Raw genomic sequence first — 22,592 nt, forward strand, 5'->3', positions numbered from 1 at the left:
CCTGCTGGGGTAACCAAGTGTTTGCTCAAGTTGTCCCTTCCCTAATTCCACCTGTTCTCACCCTAGAGCCCGGACACGGGCTTCAGTTCCTGACCAAGTACAGTGCAGCACTTTCTGTTCTGAACCTGTCTGGTGTACTGTGGCTCCCCTACAGACTAAGGCTCCTGTGAGATTGCTCTGGTTCCCTGTCTTCAGGTTCAACAAGAAATATTGGTCAAATGCTTATTGGGTTCACATAATCACAAACTAAGCAGAAAAGAAGAGAAATATCCAAGTACATTTCTTTTCGAGATAAAAACTTTATTTTACAATTTTATAAAGCAGCTTTACATTAAGCACAAACAACCCATTTAACTTTGTATAGAAACAAAATACCTTTCCATTTGAAAAAATCAAGTTTTGCTGTATATAAAACTAACATGTGCACATTGTGCTTGAACTGCAAAGGCTGTACAGCTTTACAGAGGACCACCCTCCAGAAGGGCATCCAGTAAACACATTATTGCATATTTGACACATGGCATATACCCCACATGTACAATGGAGAAGCAAGGAAACAATTACAAGAACAAACCAGCAGCTTTTGGTAAGAGTCTGTACACCAACAAAGACAGAGGCCCTGCGCATCTGGAGAGTGCCTGTGACATTTCTACACATCTCACAGATGTCGTGTGGCTCTTGAATGAAGCCGTTATATACAGTAACTCCTAAAGGTCAAACCTGCTCTTTTCTAGAAACTTTTGGCTGTTTTACTACTAAAATGGTGACAGATTCAACATGGAAGCTAACTCAGATAAGTGAACCAAACCAATATCCTTAAAAAAAAAAAAAATCACAACAAAAAATTAAAATACTCCCCATTCTCTCTATACTCAGGATAAGTAAACATTTACATGATTTAAAAACCTAGGGAACTTTGTAGTTTTCTGGAGGCAAAAATGCATGGGTCCCTGGCAGTGTCCCTCCATACATGCCCAGTTCTCCCACCCGCCGAACATGCCGTGGATCCCACTTCACAGGCAGAATTCCTGCACACCCAGAGTCTCATTTTGTTACCCTCCAGTGACACAGAGGCATCCTCCCTCACGTCTGACAAGCCAAGCACTGACAGTGCTGTCATAGGCTCAGTGTGACCTCTTAGGGGATTCTGGGATCATAAGGTAAGTCAAGTAGCTGTTACAATGTGGAAGGCAGTGGAAAAGCAACAGCAGTGAACTGCCATTTCTACATCAAAAACAGAAACAGAAACAGAAACCAAACCAAACCAAACCAAACCAACTTTCTCTCTTCAGTGGAAAAGGACAACCACATTGGTAAGGCACTGGTGTTTGTCACAAAATCAGTTCCACGATGATTTCACTGACTCCTCTCATCTGAAGACCAGTATGCAAACAGAAAGCAGAAGTCGGGGCCACTCCAGTAACAAATCTGATAAGTGGACAGTTGTTCCCAGGTGGGCCAGCTTGTTTTGAACATAGGAACTGAAAATAAAAAGGGAGTCTTTGCTTTTATTGCTGAGACATATGTGCATGTTCAGATGTTGCTGAAACACCTCGTGTGTGAGAGCCACAGAGGTAAAAGCTGGGGAGCCGTATGACTGACCACACTAGCTACCTTGTAGGTAGAAGTAAGGTGTGGTCATAATACACTGCGAGTCTAAGCTTATTTTTCAACAGTTTAATATTGTCTTCAGTACAGCTCTTCTTTCCTGTCTCCTTTGATGCTGATATAGTTTACATATGTATCATTGTGTGTGTGTGTGTGTGTATTTTTCAGCAGAAGTACAGTGTGTGGCCAGATCACCCACCTCGCCTTAAACATGCATCTGACCAACAGCATGGATAAGCGTCACTGTTTGTCCCTAGAAAGGGTGAGGCTTATGTTACCCAACTGTCTCCATATTACACACCCTAAACAAAAACCAGAGCGAACCAATCCCTGTTGCTTTTACCTAATGCCCGAAGCCTTACAGCAGACACTGTCCATGGCATGAGGACTCTGAAACTCACTTACAGATCTGATGGCACACAGACAGCAGACACAGTAGCATCTCTTCTGTTTCAATGCTGGAATCGTTCAAAATTAAGCTTCAGAGAAACAGCGAGGACAGAAACGATGACATGAAAAGCAATGGTGACAACCCAGGCAGGAGAGACTTTACTGTGACTCCTGAACACGACACTTCTCTTTTAAGGAGGAGGTACCAATGGTCAGTTTCAAAGCATCAAGTCTGTCACAAGTTTAGGCTTATAATTAATATTCTGGGTAATGTCCTCTCATTGGACAGGACTACTAAAGGATAGTATGAAATGAAATGCAGCCTTCTAGTTAGTGATACAGACACACTGCACTAGAGCAGAGGTGGGGAAGACGATTATCAAACTTTGATTGTAGACCAAGTTTCATAAAACACAGCATGTCTGTAACTTCTTGTGCAGTCAACAAGTTTCATTTTAGTTGTGCTTATGTATGTGACCGTGAAACCTGAACACAGGCTGTGTTTAGATATACAGAGTTCAAGAAAACTATAATTCAAAATATTTTCCATATATAATTGAACAAATGCAACAAATGCTCACTCCCTCTCAAGAAATGAATCTATGGGAAAGAAACACTTAAAAAAAAAGTTCACAATCCAGGCTATAGCACACATTTACTGTAATACAGCACACTGATTTCTAAAAGCCTGCTTTCAGTATAAATATAAATAATCACATTTTAAAAGCACTCCATACATACTAAGTTTTAGGTAAGTACTGGGCAGCAGGCTAGCAGCAGTGACTTACCAGTATCTTCCTCAGACTGAGAGTGACTCTGTGTGGAGGCCTACATGATGAGAGGGCAGAGGTCTTTGTTCAGTGCACTGACGGAGCACTCTCCTCGCTACCTTTCGAAGCACCTGACCCGTGGAATGCAACTGTTTTAGAAGACTAACTTTAAGCGTCTCTTCCTACAGTGCTGTGACTCACAAACCGGAACACAGCATTTAAAGTGTGCGGCGTGCTGCTGAGCTCGGCTGCTGGCACAGAAGGGGCTGGAATGCACTTTTGGTTTCGAGCTCTAGTTGTGCTTTGCTCTACTGCCTTTAAGGTAGCTTTTCCACCTCTTGACAAATTCTTTGAAGATTGGGGACTCATCGATGGTGCTGAGCAGCTGCAGCTGGTTAATGTGGGTGGTGTGATAGTCCCAGCGGGCCAGGTTGGGAGCAATGCCAAGCATGAAGTGGCGGAGGTCATAGATGGTCCCGGAGCCAGTATCATACAAGGGCAGCATGGCTTTAAGAGATTCCATGCCGCGCTCATACAAGGACCTCGCTTCTTTCCCAAGCGTCTCCCCTGCTGTTTCTTTTAGGTCATACAGCCCAATTAAAGAATACATAAAGCCATTTAAAACAAAAGAGCTAGGTGTGGTTGGATATTCTTCATACCAGTCATGTTTATTCATGAAGACGGCTTTAACTCCATGCTGCTCTGACGGAAACTTGTATGGGGCTGTTGCCCTTAAAGCTGAATTGAGGAATACATAGTCTTTCGTTAGAAGATAGGCCCTGACTAAGGTAGAGATGGCTTGCCCTTGTGCCATGGCAGAGTACCATCCTGGCTCTAAAGATTTAAACCCTTCCCCTAACTTCCGGGTCACCATAATTGGCCAGCCACCTTTCTCATCCTGGTTCCTCACTAGCCAGTCACTTGCAGCAAAGAATGCAGCCATGTGGGCTGTGGTTGAGATGGTAATGTTGTCCAGGAATCCCTTCCCTTTTGCAATCAACCTAACCACCTTTTTGGGCATGATTTTGGTTGGCTTGACAGCTTTTGTGTTAGAAAGGCCCACTCCTTTCCTGAGGTCAGTGACCAGGTCTCTGGTAACTGTACTCCACGAAGTTCTGGGCCCAATGCCATAGTATATGTCCCTGTCTTTGAAAGCAATCAGCTGGGTGTTTGAGACATAATGCACAGTGAAGAGCTGACTCTTGTCTGTGGTCTCCAGAACCACAGACACACTCCCATTTGTTAAAAGCTTGAGGTCAAATGAAATAATGAAGTCTCTTGTGTTTCCCAGCTGCAAAGACACACCTTCACTGGTTTCTGCGGGGAACAGACCAAGGACTGGTTAGAAAAAAAAGTATTTTTATACTTAAAATTTAATTGTAGTTTATCCTTGACAACTACTGACCACACAAAATTAACTCCACAAAATTAATGATGGCTTCCCCTTACCTTTGACTCTTTGGTTTACAGGAAGGATTCTGAGCAAATAACTAAGAATTGCAGATAAAACTGTCTTTTCTAGACCTGACACCACCTGATCATGGATCACTGATAAGTCTAGTACACTTATTCCATAAAAGGGAGAAAAAACAGCCAACAGCTGACTCAATGCATATTATTACAAGAGAGTTAAAGTTTTAGACAGAATGGCTACGTCTGAAATTTCATTTCCAAAGCAGTTTGTATGTGCTCCTTATATTCTGTGACCTTACTTGGCGCCCACTTGGTTGTGAGTACGCACTGTTTTACTCCCACTTTACAGATGTGTAACTGAGATACACAGTCAAGTAACCTGCCAAATACAAAGGGCAGAACCCAGGATGTCTAGACTGGCTCGTAAGTTAATGTTGAAAATGATGTTTATTCTTTATATTCTCTGGAACTCTGAACAAAATTACTGGAAATTAAACAAAGGGCTTGTGTAGAAGATAAAAAGAGGGAAGGGGATTAAAAACCCTTCACAATTCCTGCTCTGCCAGAGGTCTGAAAAGGCAAAACAGAGCTTTCCAAGTCCCAGTGTTAGCAGAGACAATATTAACTTTGCAGTACATTTTGACAATTTAAAAAGACAGTGGCTTAGAATAGTGACAAATGATGGTAATTTTTGCCACCTACTAATTACCACATACTAATAAAATGGTAAAAGCTATTTTATTTAGCAAATTATGAATTTCTCTCCTATAGCTAGAGGACAGTGATGGTTGGCTCTTAGAAGGATAACTCTGAATGATACTCACCTAACAGTTACCAAAGACACTGTGCATATTAAAACCAAATAGCAGCAAGGATAATGCCCAGAAGCACACAGACATCACGCAAATAAACAATACTTGCAGCACAAACTTTAAAAGATCAAAGGGAAATATGAACATCTTAACCTGTACATGGCTTAAATTCCCCAAACACATCCACATACAGACTGTTATTTGGTCCTGTGGCTGGTAAATATGGATTATTTCTGTTTTAAAGGTGAAGACCTGCAGGTTTCGTGAGGTTAAACAACTACAAGTATAGCACAGCCTATAATCCAGGTTTCTGGGCCCAAGTACCAAGAAGGAAGACAAATGACACTAAAAACATATGCTCAAAAGAATACTCAACAGAGGTTCCTTATCTTAGACCTAGCCATAAAAGCAAGTCTCTGTTGCTATCAGTCCTAGAGAGGATATTCAGGAGCAAAGATCAGATCAGGCTGGATGGCGGCAGCCTGTGGAGTCGAATGTCTCAATGCTGGATTCCACCAGTATATACCAGAATACACATCACCCAAAGCTCTTAATGACTACATTTGATAAAGCAAACAATTATGAAAATTGTATTAAGAATGAGAACACCATAGCTGACTTACAAATCAAATAATGCCTGGGAGATGTTTTTGTTGTTGTTGTTGTTTTTTCTTTTCTTTTCTTTCTTTCTTTCTTTTTTTTTTTTTTTCCCCGAGACAGGGTTTCTCTGTGTAGCCTTGGATGTTCTGGTACTCACTCTGTAGACTAGGCTGGCCTCGAACTCAGAAATCCACCTGCCTCTGCCTCCCAAGTGCTGGGATTAAAGGCGTGCACCACCAAGTCTGGCTGAGATGTTTTAAAAATTGACCACAATAGTAAGAACTTAGTTCAACAAAATCCATTTTATCTGTCAAGACGCTACCCTGCTTGCTCTAACTAGTACTCTCCTTCTTTCCATTAAGGTGAAATCTGGAGCTTGAGTTCAACTACCTGATACACTGTAGAATTCTGAACTGATATGTGACTTGTACAGGATTAAGTTACACTCGGCACAGTAGACTCTGCTGAGTCTTATTTTTTTTTTATCTTGGGGTAATACCTCATTGATCTGACATCAATATTAAGTATTACATCTATTTGGGCAGACTGAAGACAATGCCCCATCTTTAAAGTCCAGATAAAGGGAAGCTGAAATCCATTTCCTCCCATAATTCTGTTCTAATTTTTCATTTTATTTATAAAAATTGAATTAAGGGACATAGTCTAATTAATCCTCTTATTATATCTTAATATACCAGAGAGTCCAAAGGATTCAGTAATGAATGAACCTTTCTAAAGGTCTGATTATTAATTTTTCTAAATCCTTAACACTAACAAAAGGGCTCTGGGACACAGAGGACCAATAAGAAGTCACAGTCCTCACCAGTCAATAACTGGAGTCTTCCCAACAGTGACAGGAAACAGTCTTTCAGTGTCCTCCTTTTGGTCATACTTGTGAAGTCATATAATCTGCAAGACTACAGTGAGTTCTGAGTGGTAGAATAAGGGATGGTCTGATGTTCTCCTTAGAACACCCTGTTGTCTGGGGTCTCCTCCTTCCAATCTACTAACAGAATCCTACAAGCTCATGGGCCCTATTTTCTGAGCAGTTATTTTCAGGAGCTACTAATACTTTGTTTGGTCTAGATGGCACATGTGTACTTTAACAAAAGAGGACAAACATGCTGCCAATTATTTTCTAGATTTGACACTTAAAACACAGGTACCAAAATTACTATCACTACCACCAAAACCAAACAGAAGAGTGAGACTGTATCAAACTATAAAGTATAGCAATCAACTAAGTGAAAAGGGGGGAAAAAGGAGGAAATATCTGCACATTACAGATCTGAGAAGGGGTTAATATCCATGATATATAAGGAACTCAATAGAAAACAAAAGCAATAAATGAAAGAATTCTTAAGTTAATTTGTGGCAATCTCCAAAGTCACAAATAGCCACAGGGTATATGCAAAGGTGTCTATTCCTTATCCCAAAGGAAGTGGGATAAACAAAACCAAAGCAAAACAACACCCACCATAGATTAGGACTGCCAAGAAAAGCACAAACACTAACCAAGGCCTGCTGCAAATGTGGTGGAAAGGATCTTTGTGAACTTTGAGGCATGATGTAAATTGGTACAGCCATTAAAACAGCAATTTGTATAAAGTTTCCCCAAACTAAAACCAGAACTCAGGTGAACCAGGAATCCCACTTCTGGGTCTACACTTACCAAAGGAGACACATTACTATCTCAAAGAGGTATGCTGGTGACAGATACCCCATGTTCACTGAAAGATTAGTAGAAATAGCCAAGACGTGCAAATAACATGTGTGTGGCAATAGGTGAATGGATAATGTGTATTTGTAATTTTCAGTTGTAAAAGAGAAAGAAATCCTACCATCTGAGAGCTAATACTTATGAAACTGGTCACAAAAAGGTAGATGCTGTATGTGGCATGCATATTGCTACTATACTCTGATTACATTAAATATCACAAGAAAATTAGTAAGAAAGCTGAACTCATAGAAACAGAATGGTGTATTCAGAAACTAGAAAATGGAGGAAATAGGGAGATGGAAGCCAAAGAATACAAGCTTTCAGATGCCTGATATATAACATGGCAAACAGCAGATAATAATGTATCACACGCCTAAAATATGCTGACATTTTCTACACTCTTACCAACATACACACTAACTCTATGAGGCGATGGATATGTAAATCGTCTTTTGTTTATTACTTGTAATTATGTATTTGTATCTGGGTTGTGTGTAAGTGCAGGTGCCAAGGGAAGCTAGAGGCCATCAGCTTCAGATCCCTAGAAGTAGAGTTATAGGTGTCTGTGAGCCACCTGACATGGGCGTTAAATTCCAGCCCCGTATAAACTACCTATCATGATTCTGGTAACCAATTTTCACCATGCTTCAAAACATCATATGGTACACCCTAAATATATACAAATTCATTTGTCAATTACACTCAGTAAAGCTAGGGAAACAGAACTGTCTTTAAGTCAGTCTCCTTACAGAAAGCTACTATCATTTATTCAGTCATTGTCAACGTGTTTACCACATCAGATGAGAAACTGCCCTACTCAAACCTGGATGAGGTAGGAAAAATGGTGGGAGAAGTACTCAGCAGATGCCTGGGAGAAAACAGCTAAACAGGAGAGAGAGGAGGAGAGGTCGTGAAAATGGGAGGAAAAGAATGCTTTGGGAAAGCTAATTACAAGCATGAGGTTCTAGATCATTCAATTTTAAAATGTAGATGATTTTCTAGACAGATACCACATACCAAAGTTAAATCAAGACCAGGTAAACTATCTAAACAGTCCCATAACCTCTAAGGAAATAGAAACAGTCATCAAAAACCTCCCAAGCAAAGAAGCCCAGGGTCAGATGGTTTTAGTGTAGAACTCTACCAGACCTTCAAAAAAGAGCTAATACCAACACTCCTTAAACTATTCCATAAAAATAAAAACAGGAGCAACACTACCTAATTCATTCTATGAAGCCACAGTTGCTCTGGTACCTACACCACACAGAGTTCCAACAAAGAAACAGAACTTCAGACCAATCTTGCTTATGAATACTGATGTAAAACTACTCAATAAAATTCTTGCAAACTGAATCCAAGAACACATCAAAACCATCATTCACCACAATCAAGTAGGCTTCATCCCAGGGATGCAGGGATGGTTCAATATATAGAAATCCCTCATGTAATCCACTATATAAACAAATTCAAGGAAAAAAGCCACATGGTCATCTCACTAGATGCTGAAAAGCCTTTGACAAAATACAATACCCCTTCATGTTAAAAGTCTTGGAGAGATCAGGAATTCATGGCACATACCTAAATATAATAAAAGCAATATATTGCAAACCAACAGCCAACATCAAATTAAACAGAAAACCTAGAAGCAATCCCACTAAAATCTGGGACAAGACTAGGTTGCCCACTCTTTCCCTATCTATTCAATATAGTACTTGGACGTTCTAGCTAGAGCAACTAGACAACAAAAGGAGATCAAGGGGATACAAACTGGAAAGGAAGAAGTCAAAGTATCACTATTTGCAGACGATATAATAGTATACATAAGTGACCCCCTGGTAAACAACTTCAGCAAAGTGGCAGAATATAAAATTAACTCAAACAAATCAGTAGCTGTCTTTTGGGAGAGAAGCAGAAGAGATTAGGAGTTCAAGGTCATTCCATTCTCAACTATATAGTGAGTTTGAGGTCAGCTAGGGCCATGACTCTGTCTGTCTGTCTATCTGTCTACCTACCTATCTGTGTAAATAGACAGATCCATATAAATAAACTTTAAGGAAATTATTATTTAGTAAATAAAGAATAAGAAGTTGCAGACATAAAATGGTCAGCACCAGTGTGTGATATTTTCAGGCAGGGTCTCACTATGTAGTCTAGGCCGCTCAGGAACTCATGTTGTTCTGACTCTGCTTCCTACGTGTTAGGATCGCACTAGAACATCTTGCTTACAAAATAGTTTTTTTGCTCAAGATGATTTTGTTCCCTTGGAGAAAGCAAACTCCTTTGGGGATTAAAAACAAGGAAGAAGAATCCCTGGTTCCCCAGAGCCTTAGCTCGCTTACACCTATGCTTTTAAGACAAGTCTCAGCTTCTCACCAATGATGCCTTGGATTGTTCCCCACCAAGCTGTAGTTTCTAACTATCTTCAAGCCTCACAGCCATGTTTCAGTGATGCTGCCTTACTCACTTGATTCTAGTTCTCACGGAGCTGCAATCATTCTCTCTCACCCTGATAGTGGAACTCCCACAGTAACATGTGAATGCCATTCCCAGCTAACAGACTTACCAACAGGGAGCAACTGAATAGGTATATCCTTCTAACAACATGGCTGCCAACAGTTCTTTGTGTGCTTGAAACTACCCCAAAAAGTGGTTTATCTCTAGCAACTGACCACTGAATGAATGATAGGCTAAGGTGAAGATCCCTCATTGAATAATATGTGAGTCTACCTTTGCATTCAGCAAGGCATTAATGAAATTTGTCACTGTCAACAGGACAGAATTAGACCATCCAGATACTCTAGGAGACTGGATGAAGGGTACAATTTTCTACCAACACCTAGACAACACTATCAATATAAAACAAAACTCCTTGGGTTCATCCAAAACCAAACATTCCTTTGCCTCATGTAATAATTTCCTGCTGTAAAACCTCCCTAGTTATAAAACAAGTATTCTTGAGCATTTCCTTATAACCTCTCATCCAGCCATGGCAGGTATTTTATGATACGCTAAGACACCCTATGCAGTGGAGTACCACAAAATGGCATGGGAGAAAAGAAGCTCTAGTCACAATAAAAACTAAAAATCATCCCTTCTTTGCACTGCATTAACATTACTAAATGTACTACTCAGGACAATGTAGACCCAGCAGATCTATATGTGGCTTTCCAGTCTGTTGTCAATAAAGAACAAAAACAAAATACAAAGGAGCTCTTCTCCTTTACCTACTTTTATTTACTTCTCTTTTATTTACCTGCTCCAGTTTAGAGGGGGAGGAATGAGTTCTGAATCTGACAACATTTCATCATCTAGATTAAGCCTGAGGTGCTAAGATTATTTCATTGTCTTTTTAAGTAATGGACTCATTAGTTCTCATGGGTATTGATTAGTACAGGAAAATACATTACATACTAATTAATGAGACTGTCTCAGTAAAAGGGAAATGTTGCATAAGGTTAATTTGATCTTATAAGTGATTTTATTAATGGAAATGGTTTTATATGAAATTTCAGATAATGTAGTGCATGAACAAAATTCAGGTTAAGTACAGGCCTATTTGGTAATGCTGTAATTTTGTTACAAAAAGAAAATTCTATTGGTTAAAAAACAGGCAAAGGATAGGATGTCTCTTGCAGTTAAAACAAAATTTAACTTAGGACCCCCCACCCCCCAAGGATGCTCACTCAGTGGAAGAATGCTTACTTAGTATGTACAAAGCCCTGGGCTAGATCCCAGTACCAAAGACTAAACCAAACCGAAGAACTTCATTTTAGAGTATACAAACCCCAGGATGCACACAATAGCTGTATCTACATTTTAGTATCACCCTACAGTTTGGTTCGTCAGGTAGTAAATTCTCCTTTTCATAATACTTTTCCCCCCAGTTCCGTTTTGGAGGATTTTACTTAGATAACATCATTTATTTATGTAACATAAAGGGCTTATTACTACATAAATAAACATTAAAAAAATTAAAGGTACCCCAGTTTGTTAGGTCATAACATAAAAAAATTAAAAAGTTTAAAGGTACCCCAGTTTGTTAGGTCAACTGAAATGAAAGAGATATACAGCATGAAACTCACCTGGAGCAATAAACTGTTTAACATTGGTGGATCTAGACTTGTCAGCCACACTGGCCATGAAGCAGCCCTTGGGCACAGTCCATTCATTAGGTCTGATGTTTCTGTCCCTGTCTTCTGCTGTCTCATATACTTCTATGTGAGGGGGTTTCTCGGTTAGATTCTTGCTGTAATGACTTAGCCCATACTGTGCAATCTGGATTGGGTAGAAATAGCCTTGAGGCCCCCACTGTGTAGATAATGGCACACCTATAAAACACAAACGACATCACTAAACCTAGACGCGGAGGAGTCATTCTGAGGACCACTCTTCACGGTTCCACTTCTGAGGAAGGTTTTAGGGTTATCTGCAACTCTGAAGCTTTTTTTCTGCTTTAATTCGCTGTGTTTTGTTCTCGGATTGTACATTATTGTACGTCTTTGTAATCACTTTTTTTTCTTTTTTGCCACCACATGCACTTCATTGAATCCACAGTGAACAGATATGTGAAGTAACATTTGCATATGCATAGGGTTAAGGGTCAAGGCTTCAGCCTAGGGGGAGGGCCAGATGTGGACTGTGGAACACAGGGCAGCTAGAATCCAGAATGTGGCATTCTTTGTAAAAAACAATTGAAAGACTACCACAGAGGTGGTAGAGAAAATAATGATACAGATATGCTCCAATCACATCGCCCACATCTTCCTGTTCCTGGACTTCACAGAGTAGGCATAGGCAATGAAGCCCAGGCAGCAGGCATTGAAGAAGAGTATATTGAACAGGGACCAGACCACATGACCAGGCACAGCCACCTCTCTGGGCATGTTGATCATGGTGGTCCTTACAACAGCTGAGTTGTTGGGTTCCACCAGCTCAGTCACCCCATACTCTTCTTTGATTGTCTCATAGCTTGGAGGAAGTCTGGCATTGGTGGGCAAGAAGGCTTGAGTATTGTGGCTCATGGTATTGACTCTGAGACAATCACCCCGTTTGGAGGATGGCTGCTGCTACCCTGGTTCTCTCACTTATTTTTAAAAATATATATAAACTGACCTTTTACTAAGTGATAAAACATTTAATGTTGGGGAATTACAGTTGGAGAAAGAATTCAGGTGATAGCTTACCAGTAGCCTGGGATTCCTTGCCCACCTAGTCCCTGTATCAGCAAAGTTTTTATTGCTACATATATGTGTTTCTGTGATAGCAGAGACTGAACTCTAGGCCTTGCACATTTTAGGCAAACACTGTCACATCCCTGGCCTAGTACCTATGTTGTTTTGAAGCACAATTTCTAGAGCTTGATACCCTGACCTCACTAATGAGACTCTGAGGCAGATTAATGGAATAAGCCTGTTTATTCAGTCTGGTCTTAACTGCTGCCCTTACCTCACACCAACTGGAAAGCTTCAATAGGTTTACATTTTACCTGTTCCTTCTTGCTGAGACAGAGCAACAATGAAAGTCCTCTTCCCATTGTGCTATATAGTGGTTGTACAACATCTTTAGTTTCTTAGTCCTTAACATAATCAAGCTAGAAGAATCCAAGTACAGTAAACAGATACCTACCTTCAACTCCACTTATACATTTGACTCTGTCTCGGACTTCCACATTGTAGCCTTCAAAGGACATAAACACACCGTCAGGGTGATAAGGTGATCTCTGTGCATAGACTTTGGAATAGCTATGAGAGAATTCAAATCGATCATAGCCGTCATACTGGACCACCTTTCCATAAACATCAAAGTATTTCTCAACCCAAGTGAATGGAAGAAAAACTTCATTCCCCTCTCGTCTCCCTTTAATGGTGTGTTCATCGTTTATGAGACAGTCAATCTCTTCATATTTGAGCCCTAACACCTTGCTTCCCCCGTTGCTATTGAAGCCCCCAACAACAGGGGGTGCCTTCTGTTGTTCCTGAGGAAATGCCTCTTCTGACTGCTGTTTGGCTATGTGGTTAGCATAGTGGTTACTTTCAGATGCTGCTGATCTTTTTTCTAATCCATCCACTCTGAATCCACTACTCAAGTGCCGAGGAAACTGGATTGCTTTGTCGCTGGAACACTTATTCCACAAAAGTACTGTGACCAAAGTGAATAGCGCACAGATGATAATCAAAGTCTTATAGTTGACCCGAGCTGCCAAACAACGCATATTCAGACCATACCTATGGAGGCAAGAAGAAAACCATGCAGAGTTGTTACTGACATTTTAAAGGTAAGTTCATTTAAAATATATTTATTCAATGTGCAGTCAGAACGTTTTATCAAATGCGTGTTCAAAATTATGAACTCAAACTTTTCAGCATAGGTGAAGATAAGAGGCAAACTGCTCAGCATAAACCTAAAGCAGAGATGTCCAAAATTTCATTCAGTGTTCCTCTAGTATCTCAACAATGTTTACTATGCCCCTAAACTTAAAGAAGCACCTTATAGTTGGGAGGTGGTGGCACAAACCTTTAATCCCAGCACTCAGGAGGTAGATCCCTGTGAGTTCAAGGCAAGCCTGGTCTACAGAGTGAGTTCCAGGACAGCCAGAGCTACACAGAGAAACCCTGTCTTAAAAGAAACATCTTACAGTTCTACTTTTAAAGTAGTTAAGACCAAAGAACTGGTCTTAGGCCCCCACTGGCCACTCCCCTTCAGTCTGTTCTGAGCCTCCCTTCCTCCCTTACATGCTGGCCAGGCCTTCTAGTCCTAGACTGCAAGGTTCCTTATCTCTGTTCATTTTTGAATGATCTCACCCAGGCCTCATGCCTTAATAGGAACTTGCATGCTGAGTATCCCACATTCTCTATCTAAGCTAGATTTTCTTTGTAACTACAGAAACATATATACCCAAGAGCCAACCCAAGTAACTGGCATCTTTAGTTGTAAGGCAAATAAGCTCACTGCTTCATCCAGATCATCTTCAACCTACTCACTCTTCTACCACTCAGACTAAAAACTTTAATTCCTTGTTGCTCACTTGAGACCCAAACTAAAAACTTTAATTCCTTGTTGCTCACTTGAGACCCAAATGGCCAACTTCACTACTGTCACAATGATAAGCTGTGGTCATTTTTCACATTCAGCACTTTAGCACTAGCCAAATTGGCCCTCTTCTACCCATGCCTAGTATTATATCCCCAAGTCTATTTTCAATATAGCAGTCAGAATACTTTTAAATTTAAGCCAGATAATGTCATTCCAGTACTATGAAGGGAGAAGACACTGACGTTGTTGGCCCTGTTGGCCATTGGCTTATCAGTCAGCTATGATGATATGTAGGGGTCCCAGAGGAACATGGGAAATTATGTGTTAGTTCTATGTGTGAATGTATTTATCCTATATGTATGTTCTTGTACACCATGTGTCGTGTGCAGGTACTCTCAGAGACCAGAAGAGAGTACTGGACCCCTTGGAACTAGAGCTGGTGGGTGTGAGCTGCTTGATCCAGGTGCTGGAAATCCAAACCAGGTCCTCTGAAAGAGCAGTAAGTGATTATAACTACTGAGCCATCATACCAGCTCCAAATCTTAGAGCGTATTTTTGATGATTTTGTGCATGAGGAAGTTTCATTACCATTTTCCACTTGTAGCATCAAGTCAGTATTCAAAAACTTTGAATCAATCTGGGAGATAGTTAATATTTCTTCTTGTACTAGAAATACTCATTCTAATAATGTTCTATCATTTACTACTATGAGAAAATGTATTAAGTGACTTAAAAACAACAAAGTAGCACAAAGTGTGGTACAAGCAATCTGTCAAAGGTCATGCTTATAAATAAAAGATTTTCTTAAGTTGTGATAAAGACAAACTGAGCCAAAGCACCCATGTGTTATCATTTATATAATATATCCACTATGCCAGACATTTTGACCATTAAACAGAAATAATAAGTTTGACTCCAGAACCCATGACAGAAGAGAGGATCCCACAAAGTTCTTTTGGCCTCCACTCTTACTGCATTCCAACCCAAATATCATGAACATACACAATAATAAAAAAAATTTAAACACAGAAATACAAGGCTCTTTGATATATCTTTGAGGAGTATCTTTCTTCCTTTATCCAAATGTGAGTAACTGCTCATTGAACAACACTACTCTATGACACAGCACATGATAGGAAAACCAAAATAACATAGTTTAACATATTTTCAATAACCCCAATGCCAAGATTTGTATCTGATAGCATTTCTTACTAAAAAAATAAAACAAAAGAAAATGGGACTTCTTAATCTCATTTAGTCCCAAATCATGCACATATAAATACAGTTTAACTGTAAGAACAACCTAAGGCAAGACTCTGTATTGGTATCTTTGCTTGTTTCTTTTCTTGCTTAGATGCATGATAAAAGTTTTTAATATTTTTTAAAGATGATTTTAAAACAGGAATACCAGAATAGGCTTGTTTGCCTCATTTATTAAACGTAGCAAGTGTTAGGGAATACTCCTGTTTGAATTATAATCAAGTAATCCTCCATCTTTTTCCTACAGTGTTTAATAACAAATCGATCCCTATTCAACTGGCTCTGGTCTCTCTAGAATATAAATTCTATATATTACATCTTTTTATTCTTTGCTTTCTTCAAATATTTTATATCTCTTTTCATTTGCATTTTGGGAAAGCTTCTCAAATTTGTATTCTATATCATGAATTCAATTTTTGAATGTGTTCTTTATTCTGGTGCAGTTTAATTTGGCTACTGCATAATTCAATGTCTACTCTATTGCTTAATGCTTTTAAAAAGTTTCCATCCTATTGTCCTTATTTTATCTATACTCTTTTAATTTATATCTTTCTATTAGCTAGTATTCTTTTTTTTATCTTAGCCTTGTGAATTCATTTTCAATATCTATGATCTCTGCAATTTTTCTCTTTTTATAATTGGTTATTTTATTTATTTACATTTCAAAAGTTATCCCCCTTCCTGGTTTCCCCTCTGCAAACCCCTTATCCCATCCCTCCCCCACCCTGCTTCTATGACGGTGCTCCTCCACCCACCCATCCACTCCTACCTTCCCCACCCTTGCATTCCCCTATGCTGGGCCTCCCCTTCCATTGATGCCAGATAATGCCATCCTCTGGTTTCTATGCAGCTGGAGTCATGGGTTCCCCCCTCCCCCCATGTGTACTCTTTGGTTGGTTTAGTCCCTGGGAGCTCTGGTTGGTTGATACTGTTGTTGTTCCTATGGGGTTGCAAACACCTTCAGCTCCTTCGGTCCTTCCCTTAACTCCTCCCCTTAACTCCTCCATTGGCATCCCTGTGCTCAGTTTGGCGGTTAGCTGCAAGCATCCACACCTCTATCTGGTCAGGCTCTGGCAGAGCCTTCTCAAGGGACAGCTATACCCGGCTCCTGTCAGCAAGTGCTTCTTGGCATCAGCAATAGTGTCTGGGTTTGGTGTCTACAGCTGGGATGGATCCCCAAGTGGGACAGTCTTTGGATGGCTTTTCCTACAGTCTTTGCTCCATCCTTTGTCCCTGTACTTCCTTTAGACAGGAGCAATTCTGGGTTAATATTTTTGAGATGGGTGGGTGGTCCCATCCCTCAACAGGGGACCGTTCCTAACCAATGGATATGGTCTCTGCAGGTTCTATCTCCCCTTTGTTTGGTATTTCAGCTAATGTCATCCCCGTTGGGTCCTAGGGATCTCTTGCTTCCCTGGCATTTAGGAATCTAGTGGCTACCCCCGGTTCCCCATCCCCTACTGCTACACACCTCTGTTCAATTTCCTGACACTCTGTACTTCTCCCCTGTATCCTCCCACACCTGATCCTGTTCCCCTTTCTCTCTCCCCTCTTCTCTCCCTCCCTCTACCTCCCATGATTATTTTGTTCCCCATTCTAAGTAGGACCAAAGTACCTACACTTTGTTCTTCCTCCTTCTTGAGCTTCATATGGTCTGTGAGTTGTATAATGGGTATTCGGAGCTTTTTGCCTAATATCCACTTATCAATGAGTACATATATAAGCCTAAGAAATGATTTCCACAGGTGTTGATGGTGCATGCCTTAAATCTCAACACTGGGGTGGAGACAGAGGCAGGTGGATCTCTGGGTTTGAGGCCAGTCTGGTCTACAGAGCAAGTTCCAGGACAGAGAAATCCTATCTCAAAAAACAAAAATAGGTAGATAGGTAGACAGACACAGCAGGGGGAGGGGTAGGAGAAATGCTTTCTAAAATTTCTGTGACGTAAACTCTTATATGGAGTATATGTGTTTGTTATGGAGAAATCAAGGTAGAACCGAGCTGGAAGAAGGAGCTACACAGTCTTCCAGGGGAGAAAAGGCACAGTGAACTTACCTAGCTGTGAATCCTGTGAACTACAAGAGCAACTTGCCAGGTAAGATGTACCTTTCTATCTATATCACTACTGTTAGGAAGGTACCAACTGCACCCTGATTAGATTTAAGACCTATCCCATAAGATGGAATCCATGTCTGGTACAGTAAACCTGGTGAAAAATCCATGGTAGGAGAGATCAGAGGCTCTAGGGGGGAAGCTGAATACTGCTGTCCAGCTAAACTGATATCGTGTCAAGTCTAAACATTGACGTTTATACCCAGAGACCACTGCTACTCTTGGCCTTAATCAGAGAAGGCTATTTTCAGGGAATGTGATTTAGAATCATGGCTGTATATGGTGCTGCCAAGTGATGGGTAAGTGCTCATTCCTTCTTGAATACCTCCAAGACTCAGGGAGCATTGTGGAAGAGTGGTGTAAAGAATGGAAGAGCCAGAAGATAGGAAGAAGAGCTATGGATGTTATCTCGTAGACAAGACACAGTAGACATTGCCACTGTGAACTCACAGCAACTGCAGATGCCTGTACTGGGTGTGCACAAGAATGAGCCTAACAGCAATGGGGCACAGATGATGGAGAAGCTCAGGGGTCTCTACCCATTGACTGTTAGCCTCATGGAGAGGGGTAATTACTCTCTTCAGTTATTAATGCATGGGTGACTCCACCAGGCTCCAAGGGATAGTTCCAATGTAATGATCACAACTTGCCTTGGTTTAGCTAATTGGGTTACAAATCAAAACATTATGAATCTGGGAAAAGGACTGACTGGAGAAAGGAGGACATTTAACAAGGCAGGCGAGAGAGTTATCAGAATGCATTATATACATGCATAAAGCTGTCAACAAAATAAATCCATTAAAAGTCAATGTTTTTGCCTTGTATTGAATGGTGTGTTGTCTTTTGTTTTTGGAACTGTTGCAGGATCTTGTCTCCAGTACTTCTGTTAAATCAGCAGCTAGATCTAGAGGTTTGATAAGAGTAGGGTTTAATTTTTGTTCAATGGGAGTAATTCATGATAGAGGTATGAAATTTATTCAGGGTATATATGATGTAGAACTATCTCTGTGATAGTAAAATTAACCTGTATGTGCAGGTAGGTGCTTCCAGCCCCACACAGCCACTAGAAAGCTCTCCATTAGCAGTTCGCCTATCACTTTATCAGTCCTTCTCAATGCATTAGCTGGAACACCTCAGAAAAGAAAACCTTGCCTTACTATTTGCTTAGCTTGACAATATATAGTTGTACAGGAAAGTAATTACTGAATTTTTTTATTTAGCAATTGTAAAAGTAACGAATTGGTTGTTTAATAACCTCTAAAATAAGCAAAGAACCTTTAAAAGGCAACACAGAAGCTCAGAGCTTTGATGAATTTCAATTTACTATAGTTACTGGTGTTTAATGCTCAAGTTATTCTAACTTTAGCCAATGTCACTCTTTTCAAATTGGCTCTAAGTCCTTTCAAACAACCTCAATGGCTTTTGATAGCTTCTCTGCTATTTTTCATGACAAGACATCCTAGGTTCATCATGTAACTTTCTGTGCAAGACCTGAGATAGCCATTTATTTCAGGGTCTGGTTCCTTTCAGTGTGAATATCAAGTGTTCAGTTGAAATTTCTTGACATTTCAGTATTTCAAGCATATGGTGCTGTGCTGTGCTGCTGGTGCTGGTTTCATTTCAACAGCACCTAGAGGAGGGGTTAGAGGGAATCAGATACCTGTGCCCAGCAACACTGCGGTCTGTGAGGACTGGGTTATACTGTTAGAAACAGACACCATATGTTCCAGCCATTGTTACTTTTTATTCACATAAAAGAAACCCAAAAGTATGCAGTCTGCAACGTTGAATGTAGCTACATGCTCATCAAGGACATAGTCACTTTTAATCTTTTTATATCAACCTATGACCCAAGAAAGCTACTGAAGCCTCTGCTTTATGTCTGCATTGCAGCCCAGGAAGCAGCAGAAAGGCCCAAGGGCAAAAGAGCACATCTCTGTGTGGAATCAGTTCCCTTTAATGAGACATCCCTTCAGTTTCACAGAACACTCCTGACACCTCATTAGCCAAACCTCAGAAACATGGCTACCTCGAGTTGAAAGGAAGACTGAGAAATACCTTTTGTTCCAGACAGCAATGTGCTAAGTTAAAAGCAAAAGACCTAAAACAAAACAAAACCAAAAAAAAAAACCACAGCAGGGTTCAATGACTCAGAAGCAGAACATGGACGTGGGGCGCAAGCCAGGGTAAAGTCTTTCCGATGCACAAATTAACCACCTTCTCTCCAAATACCTCTTTTTTATATCTCGATTACAATAAGTTCATAACAACCACACAGTGAGATATGAATTTAATTAATAATTTTAATTTTGCATAGCATATGCTTAGATTGACACATTGCTTACAAGCAAGAAGAGAGCCTTATTCCATAAGGACTGTACAGTAGACTTCGAAGAACATTTTAGTAAGACTATAAATTGCTAAGTCTTTCTGAGATTATTATAAATCTGTTGGCATTCTCTAAATTGAAAGTGCAGGGCAATTTTACTTATATATTTTGCTGCTATCAATTCCTGCTACAATAGTCACTGTTAGCCATAAATAGTAAGCTGAAACGTCTCATCCAGAAACCAAGAAGGCCTGCTCTTGACAGTGTGGGTAGTTACACACCCTTCAGTCTACTTTACCAGGCTGTTACTGAAGCAACTTCATCTTCCCATCATCCCAAGTTGCTGCTAAGAATCAGCTGCAACACTCAACACACAACAGTAATCTTGTTACCCCTGTTTATCAGGGCATGTCTGGGTTAAAAATCCTCAACAAATCAAAAAGATTGCTCTGTATTCTTTATTTTTAAAGGAAGGGAAGGTTACAGGAAAAAAAAATGCATTCCTCATATATATATTGTGTTATATACATAGTAGGGTTTATACTAACATTTATTTATCTGACCTCGAAGGGTTAAGCTCTTTCCACCAGGCCACAATATCATATTATCTGGTTCCAAATCACTATGTATCTCTGCCAACTAGGTAAGAACGGAATACTTGCTCATGGCTTGTGCAGAGACAAAGAGCAGCACTGTGTACCAGGTCTGCCCTTTAAGAGTCTCTAAGGTCTTCAGCTTAACTTTCTCCAGTAGCAGCATAAGGAGGAGCGAAGGGCTGCTTTGCATCCAGAAAAGCAACACTGCAGTGGCACTAAATTCTTCTTTGAAGTAGTGTACAGCACTGAAGGGAACGGCTCTCTGCTTGCTTCTAAGCAATGTGTTAAACTAAGCATAAGCTATGTAAATAAATCAGTTCAGAAAGGAGCTGCAGGCCTCTGCAGGCCTGAGATTTCTCCACTCATTAGGAAAGCTAAGAAAAAGAGCCTAATGATGTGTTTGCTCTGCATGGTTCCCGCACAAGGGGACTTCACAGTATGAGCTTTCCTAGGAAATCTACAAGTGCTAATGGCAGTAAGTTCTCACAGAACATCTTCTCTCAAGTTTGGTGCCATCCTGTGAAGACAGGAATGAAACAAGGAAGGGTCTCCCACCTCCCATCAGTGCTACTCTGGGAACACAGCACTAGCCTTCTGATCTGGCCTAATCCTTTGCAACTAAAAAAATTGTTTAAAATATATTATAAATTTCTCTTAATAATAAATATTCATCAGAATAGTGAGTAGGAGACAAGAGAGCTTCTTACAAAAGGGAAGAGGAAGAGACCAGCAGCTTTGAGTCCTTATCAGCTATCACATTTTCTGCTCTGAACTAGAGAGACAGGCTCTATTTTCCAGATAAGAACACAGATGTTGAGTCAAGTGCTGACTCACCCAGGCTCTGCTGCTGCTGCCAATCACTGCTTGTACTAGCTCTCTCACTGGCACCCCAAAAGTGTCTCGGACTAAATGAGATGAAAGTGTGGAAATGTTTCTAAAGAGGAAGGTAACTGAATTGGATAAACTGCAAAGTTCCATTTTCCTTTCATATAGGTTACTAATTTATTCAAAATTATAATTTGACTCAGGACTAATAAATGGTACAGGTAGAAATCTAACAAATAATATGGATAAAGCCAGATTATAGGCCTAACTACAACTTTAAGTTCTTTGTTTGTTTTTTGAGACAGGTTTCTCTCTGTAGCCTTGGCTGTCTTGGAGCTCACTGTAGATCAGGCCAGTCTAGAACTCAAGAGTCCACCTGCCTCTACCTCCCTAATACTGGGATCAAAGGCATGCACCACCACATCCAGCCAATTTTAAACTTTAATCCAATGTTTGCCACACTACATTTCTGCTCCACTTCATTTCTTATCATTTATCTTTGTTTTACTAGAACATGAAAAACTTTTTTAAAACTGTCCAGATGTCATTTATTTGCTCTCCAAATTTCAAAACAGCCAATGAAATTTTTTGTCTTCAATTTCTAACAGAGCCTTCAATGAAGTATCTTCTATTTTAGGTGATATAAGCTAAAGAAATCTATAAAGTACTCACTAAAGAGAATATCATTCAAAATTCCAAATTAAACAGGTAAGTACCAACAGCAGTTTAGGCCAGAAGTAATCCAAATGTCCAACTAATGGCAGGATAAACTGGCTTATGTGTACAATGGAATATAACTTAATAACATATTGATTCCAATACCTACCTGTGCCTGTGATGGTTTGTATATCCTTGGACCAGGGAGTGGCACCATCTGAAGGTGTGGCCTTGTTGGAATAGGTGTGACCTGGTTGGAATGGGTGTGTCACTGTGGGTGTGGCCTTTAAAACCCTGGTCCTAGCTGCCTGGAAGCCAGTCTTCTCCTAGTGGCCTTCAGATGAAGATGTAGAACTCTCAGCTCTGTCTGAACCATGCCTGCTTGGATGCTGCCATACTCCTGCCTTGAGGATAATGGACTGAACCTCTGAACCTGTGAGCCAGCCCCAATGAGATGTCCTTATAAGA

The 22,592-nt window shown here is 40.3% G+C and overlaps 1 protein-coding gene across 2 annotated transcripts in view; it reads right to left on the reverse strand.

The window, feature by feature from the left end:
- Positions 1 to 279: 279 nt before the first annotated feature.
- Positions 280 to 22,592, reverse strand: part of Glce (glucuronic acid epimerase) — a 60,868-nt gene continuing 38,555 nt past the window's right edge. Inside the window, exons 3-5 of one of the 2 annotated variants that reach the window (XM_021172518.2) lie at positions 12,939 to 13,537; positions 11,396 to 11,641; positions 280 to 4,085 (exon numbers count right to left, since the gene is read on the reverse strand). In XM_021172518.2, the coding sequence (XP_021028177.1) occupies positions 3,061 to 4,085; positions 11,396 to 11,641; positions 12,939 to 13,524 (1,857 nt within the window). In that variant the 5' untranslated portion in view covers positions 13,525 to 13,537 and the 3' untranslated portion in view covers positions 280 to 3,060. Of the gene's footprint in view, positions 4,086 to 11,395; positions 11,642 to 12,938; positions 13,538 to 22,592 lie in introns of those variants that run through there. The other variant, XM_029481555.1, reaches the window with a different exon arrangement.

Source organism: Mus caroli, chromosome 9 (assembly GCF_900094665.2).
Source record: "Mus caroli chromosome 9, CAROLI_EIJ_v1.1, whole genome shotgun sequence".
NCBI classification, from domain to species: Eukaryota; Metazoa; Chordata; class Mammalia; order Rodentia; family Muridae; genus Mus; species Mus caroli.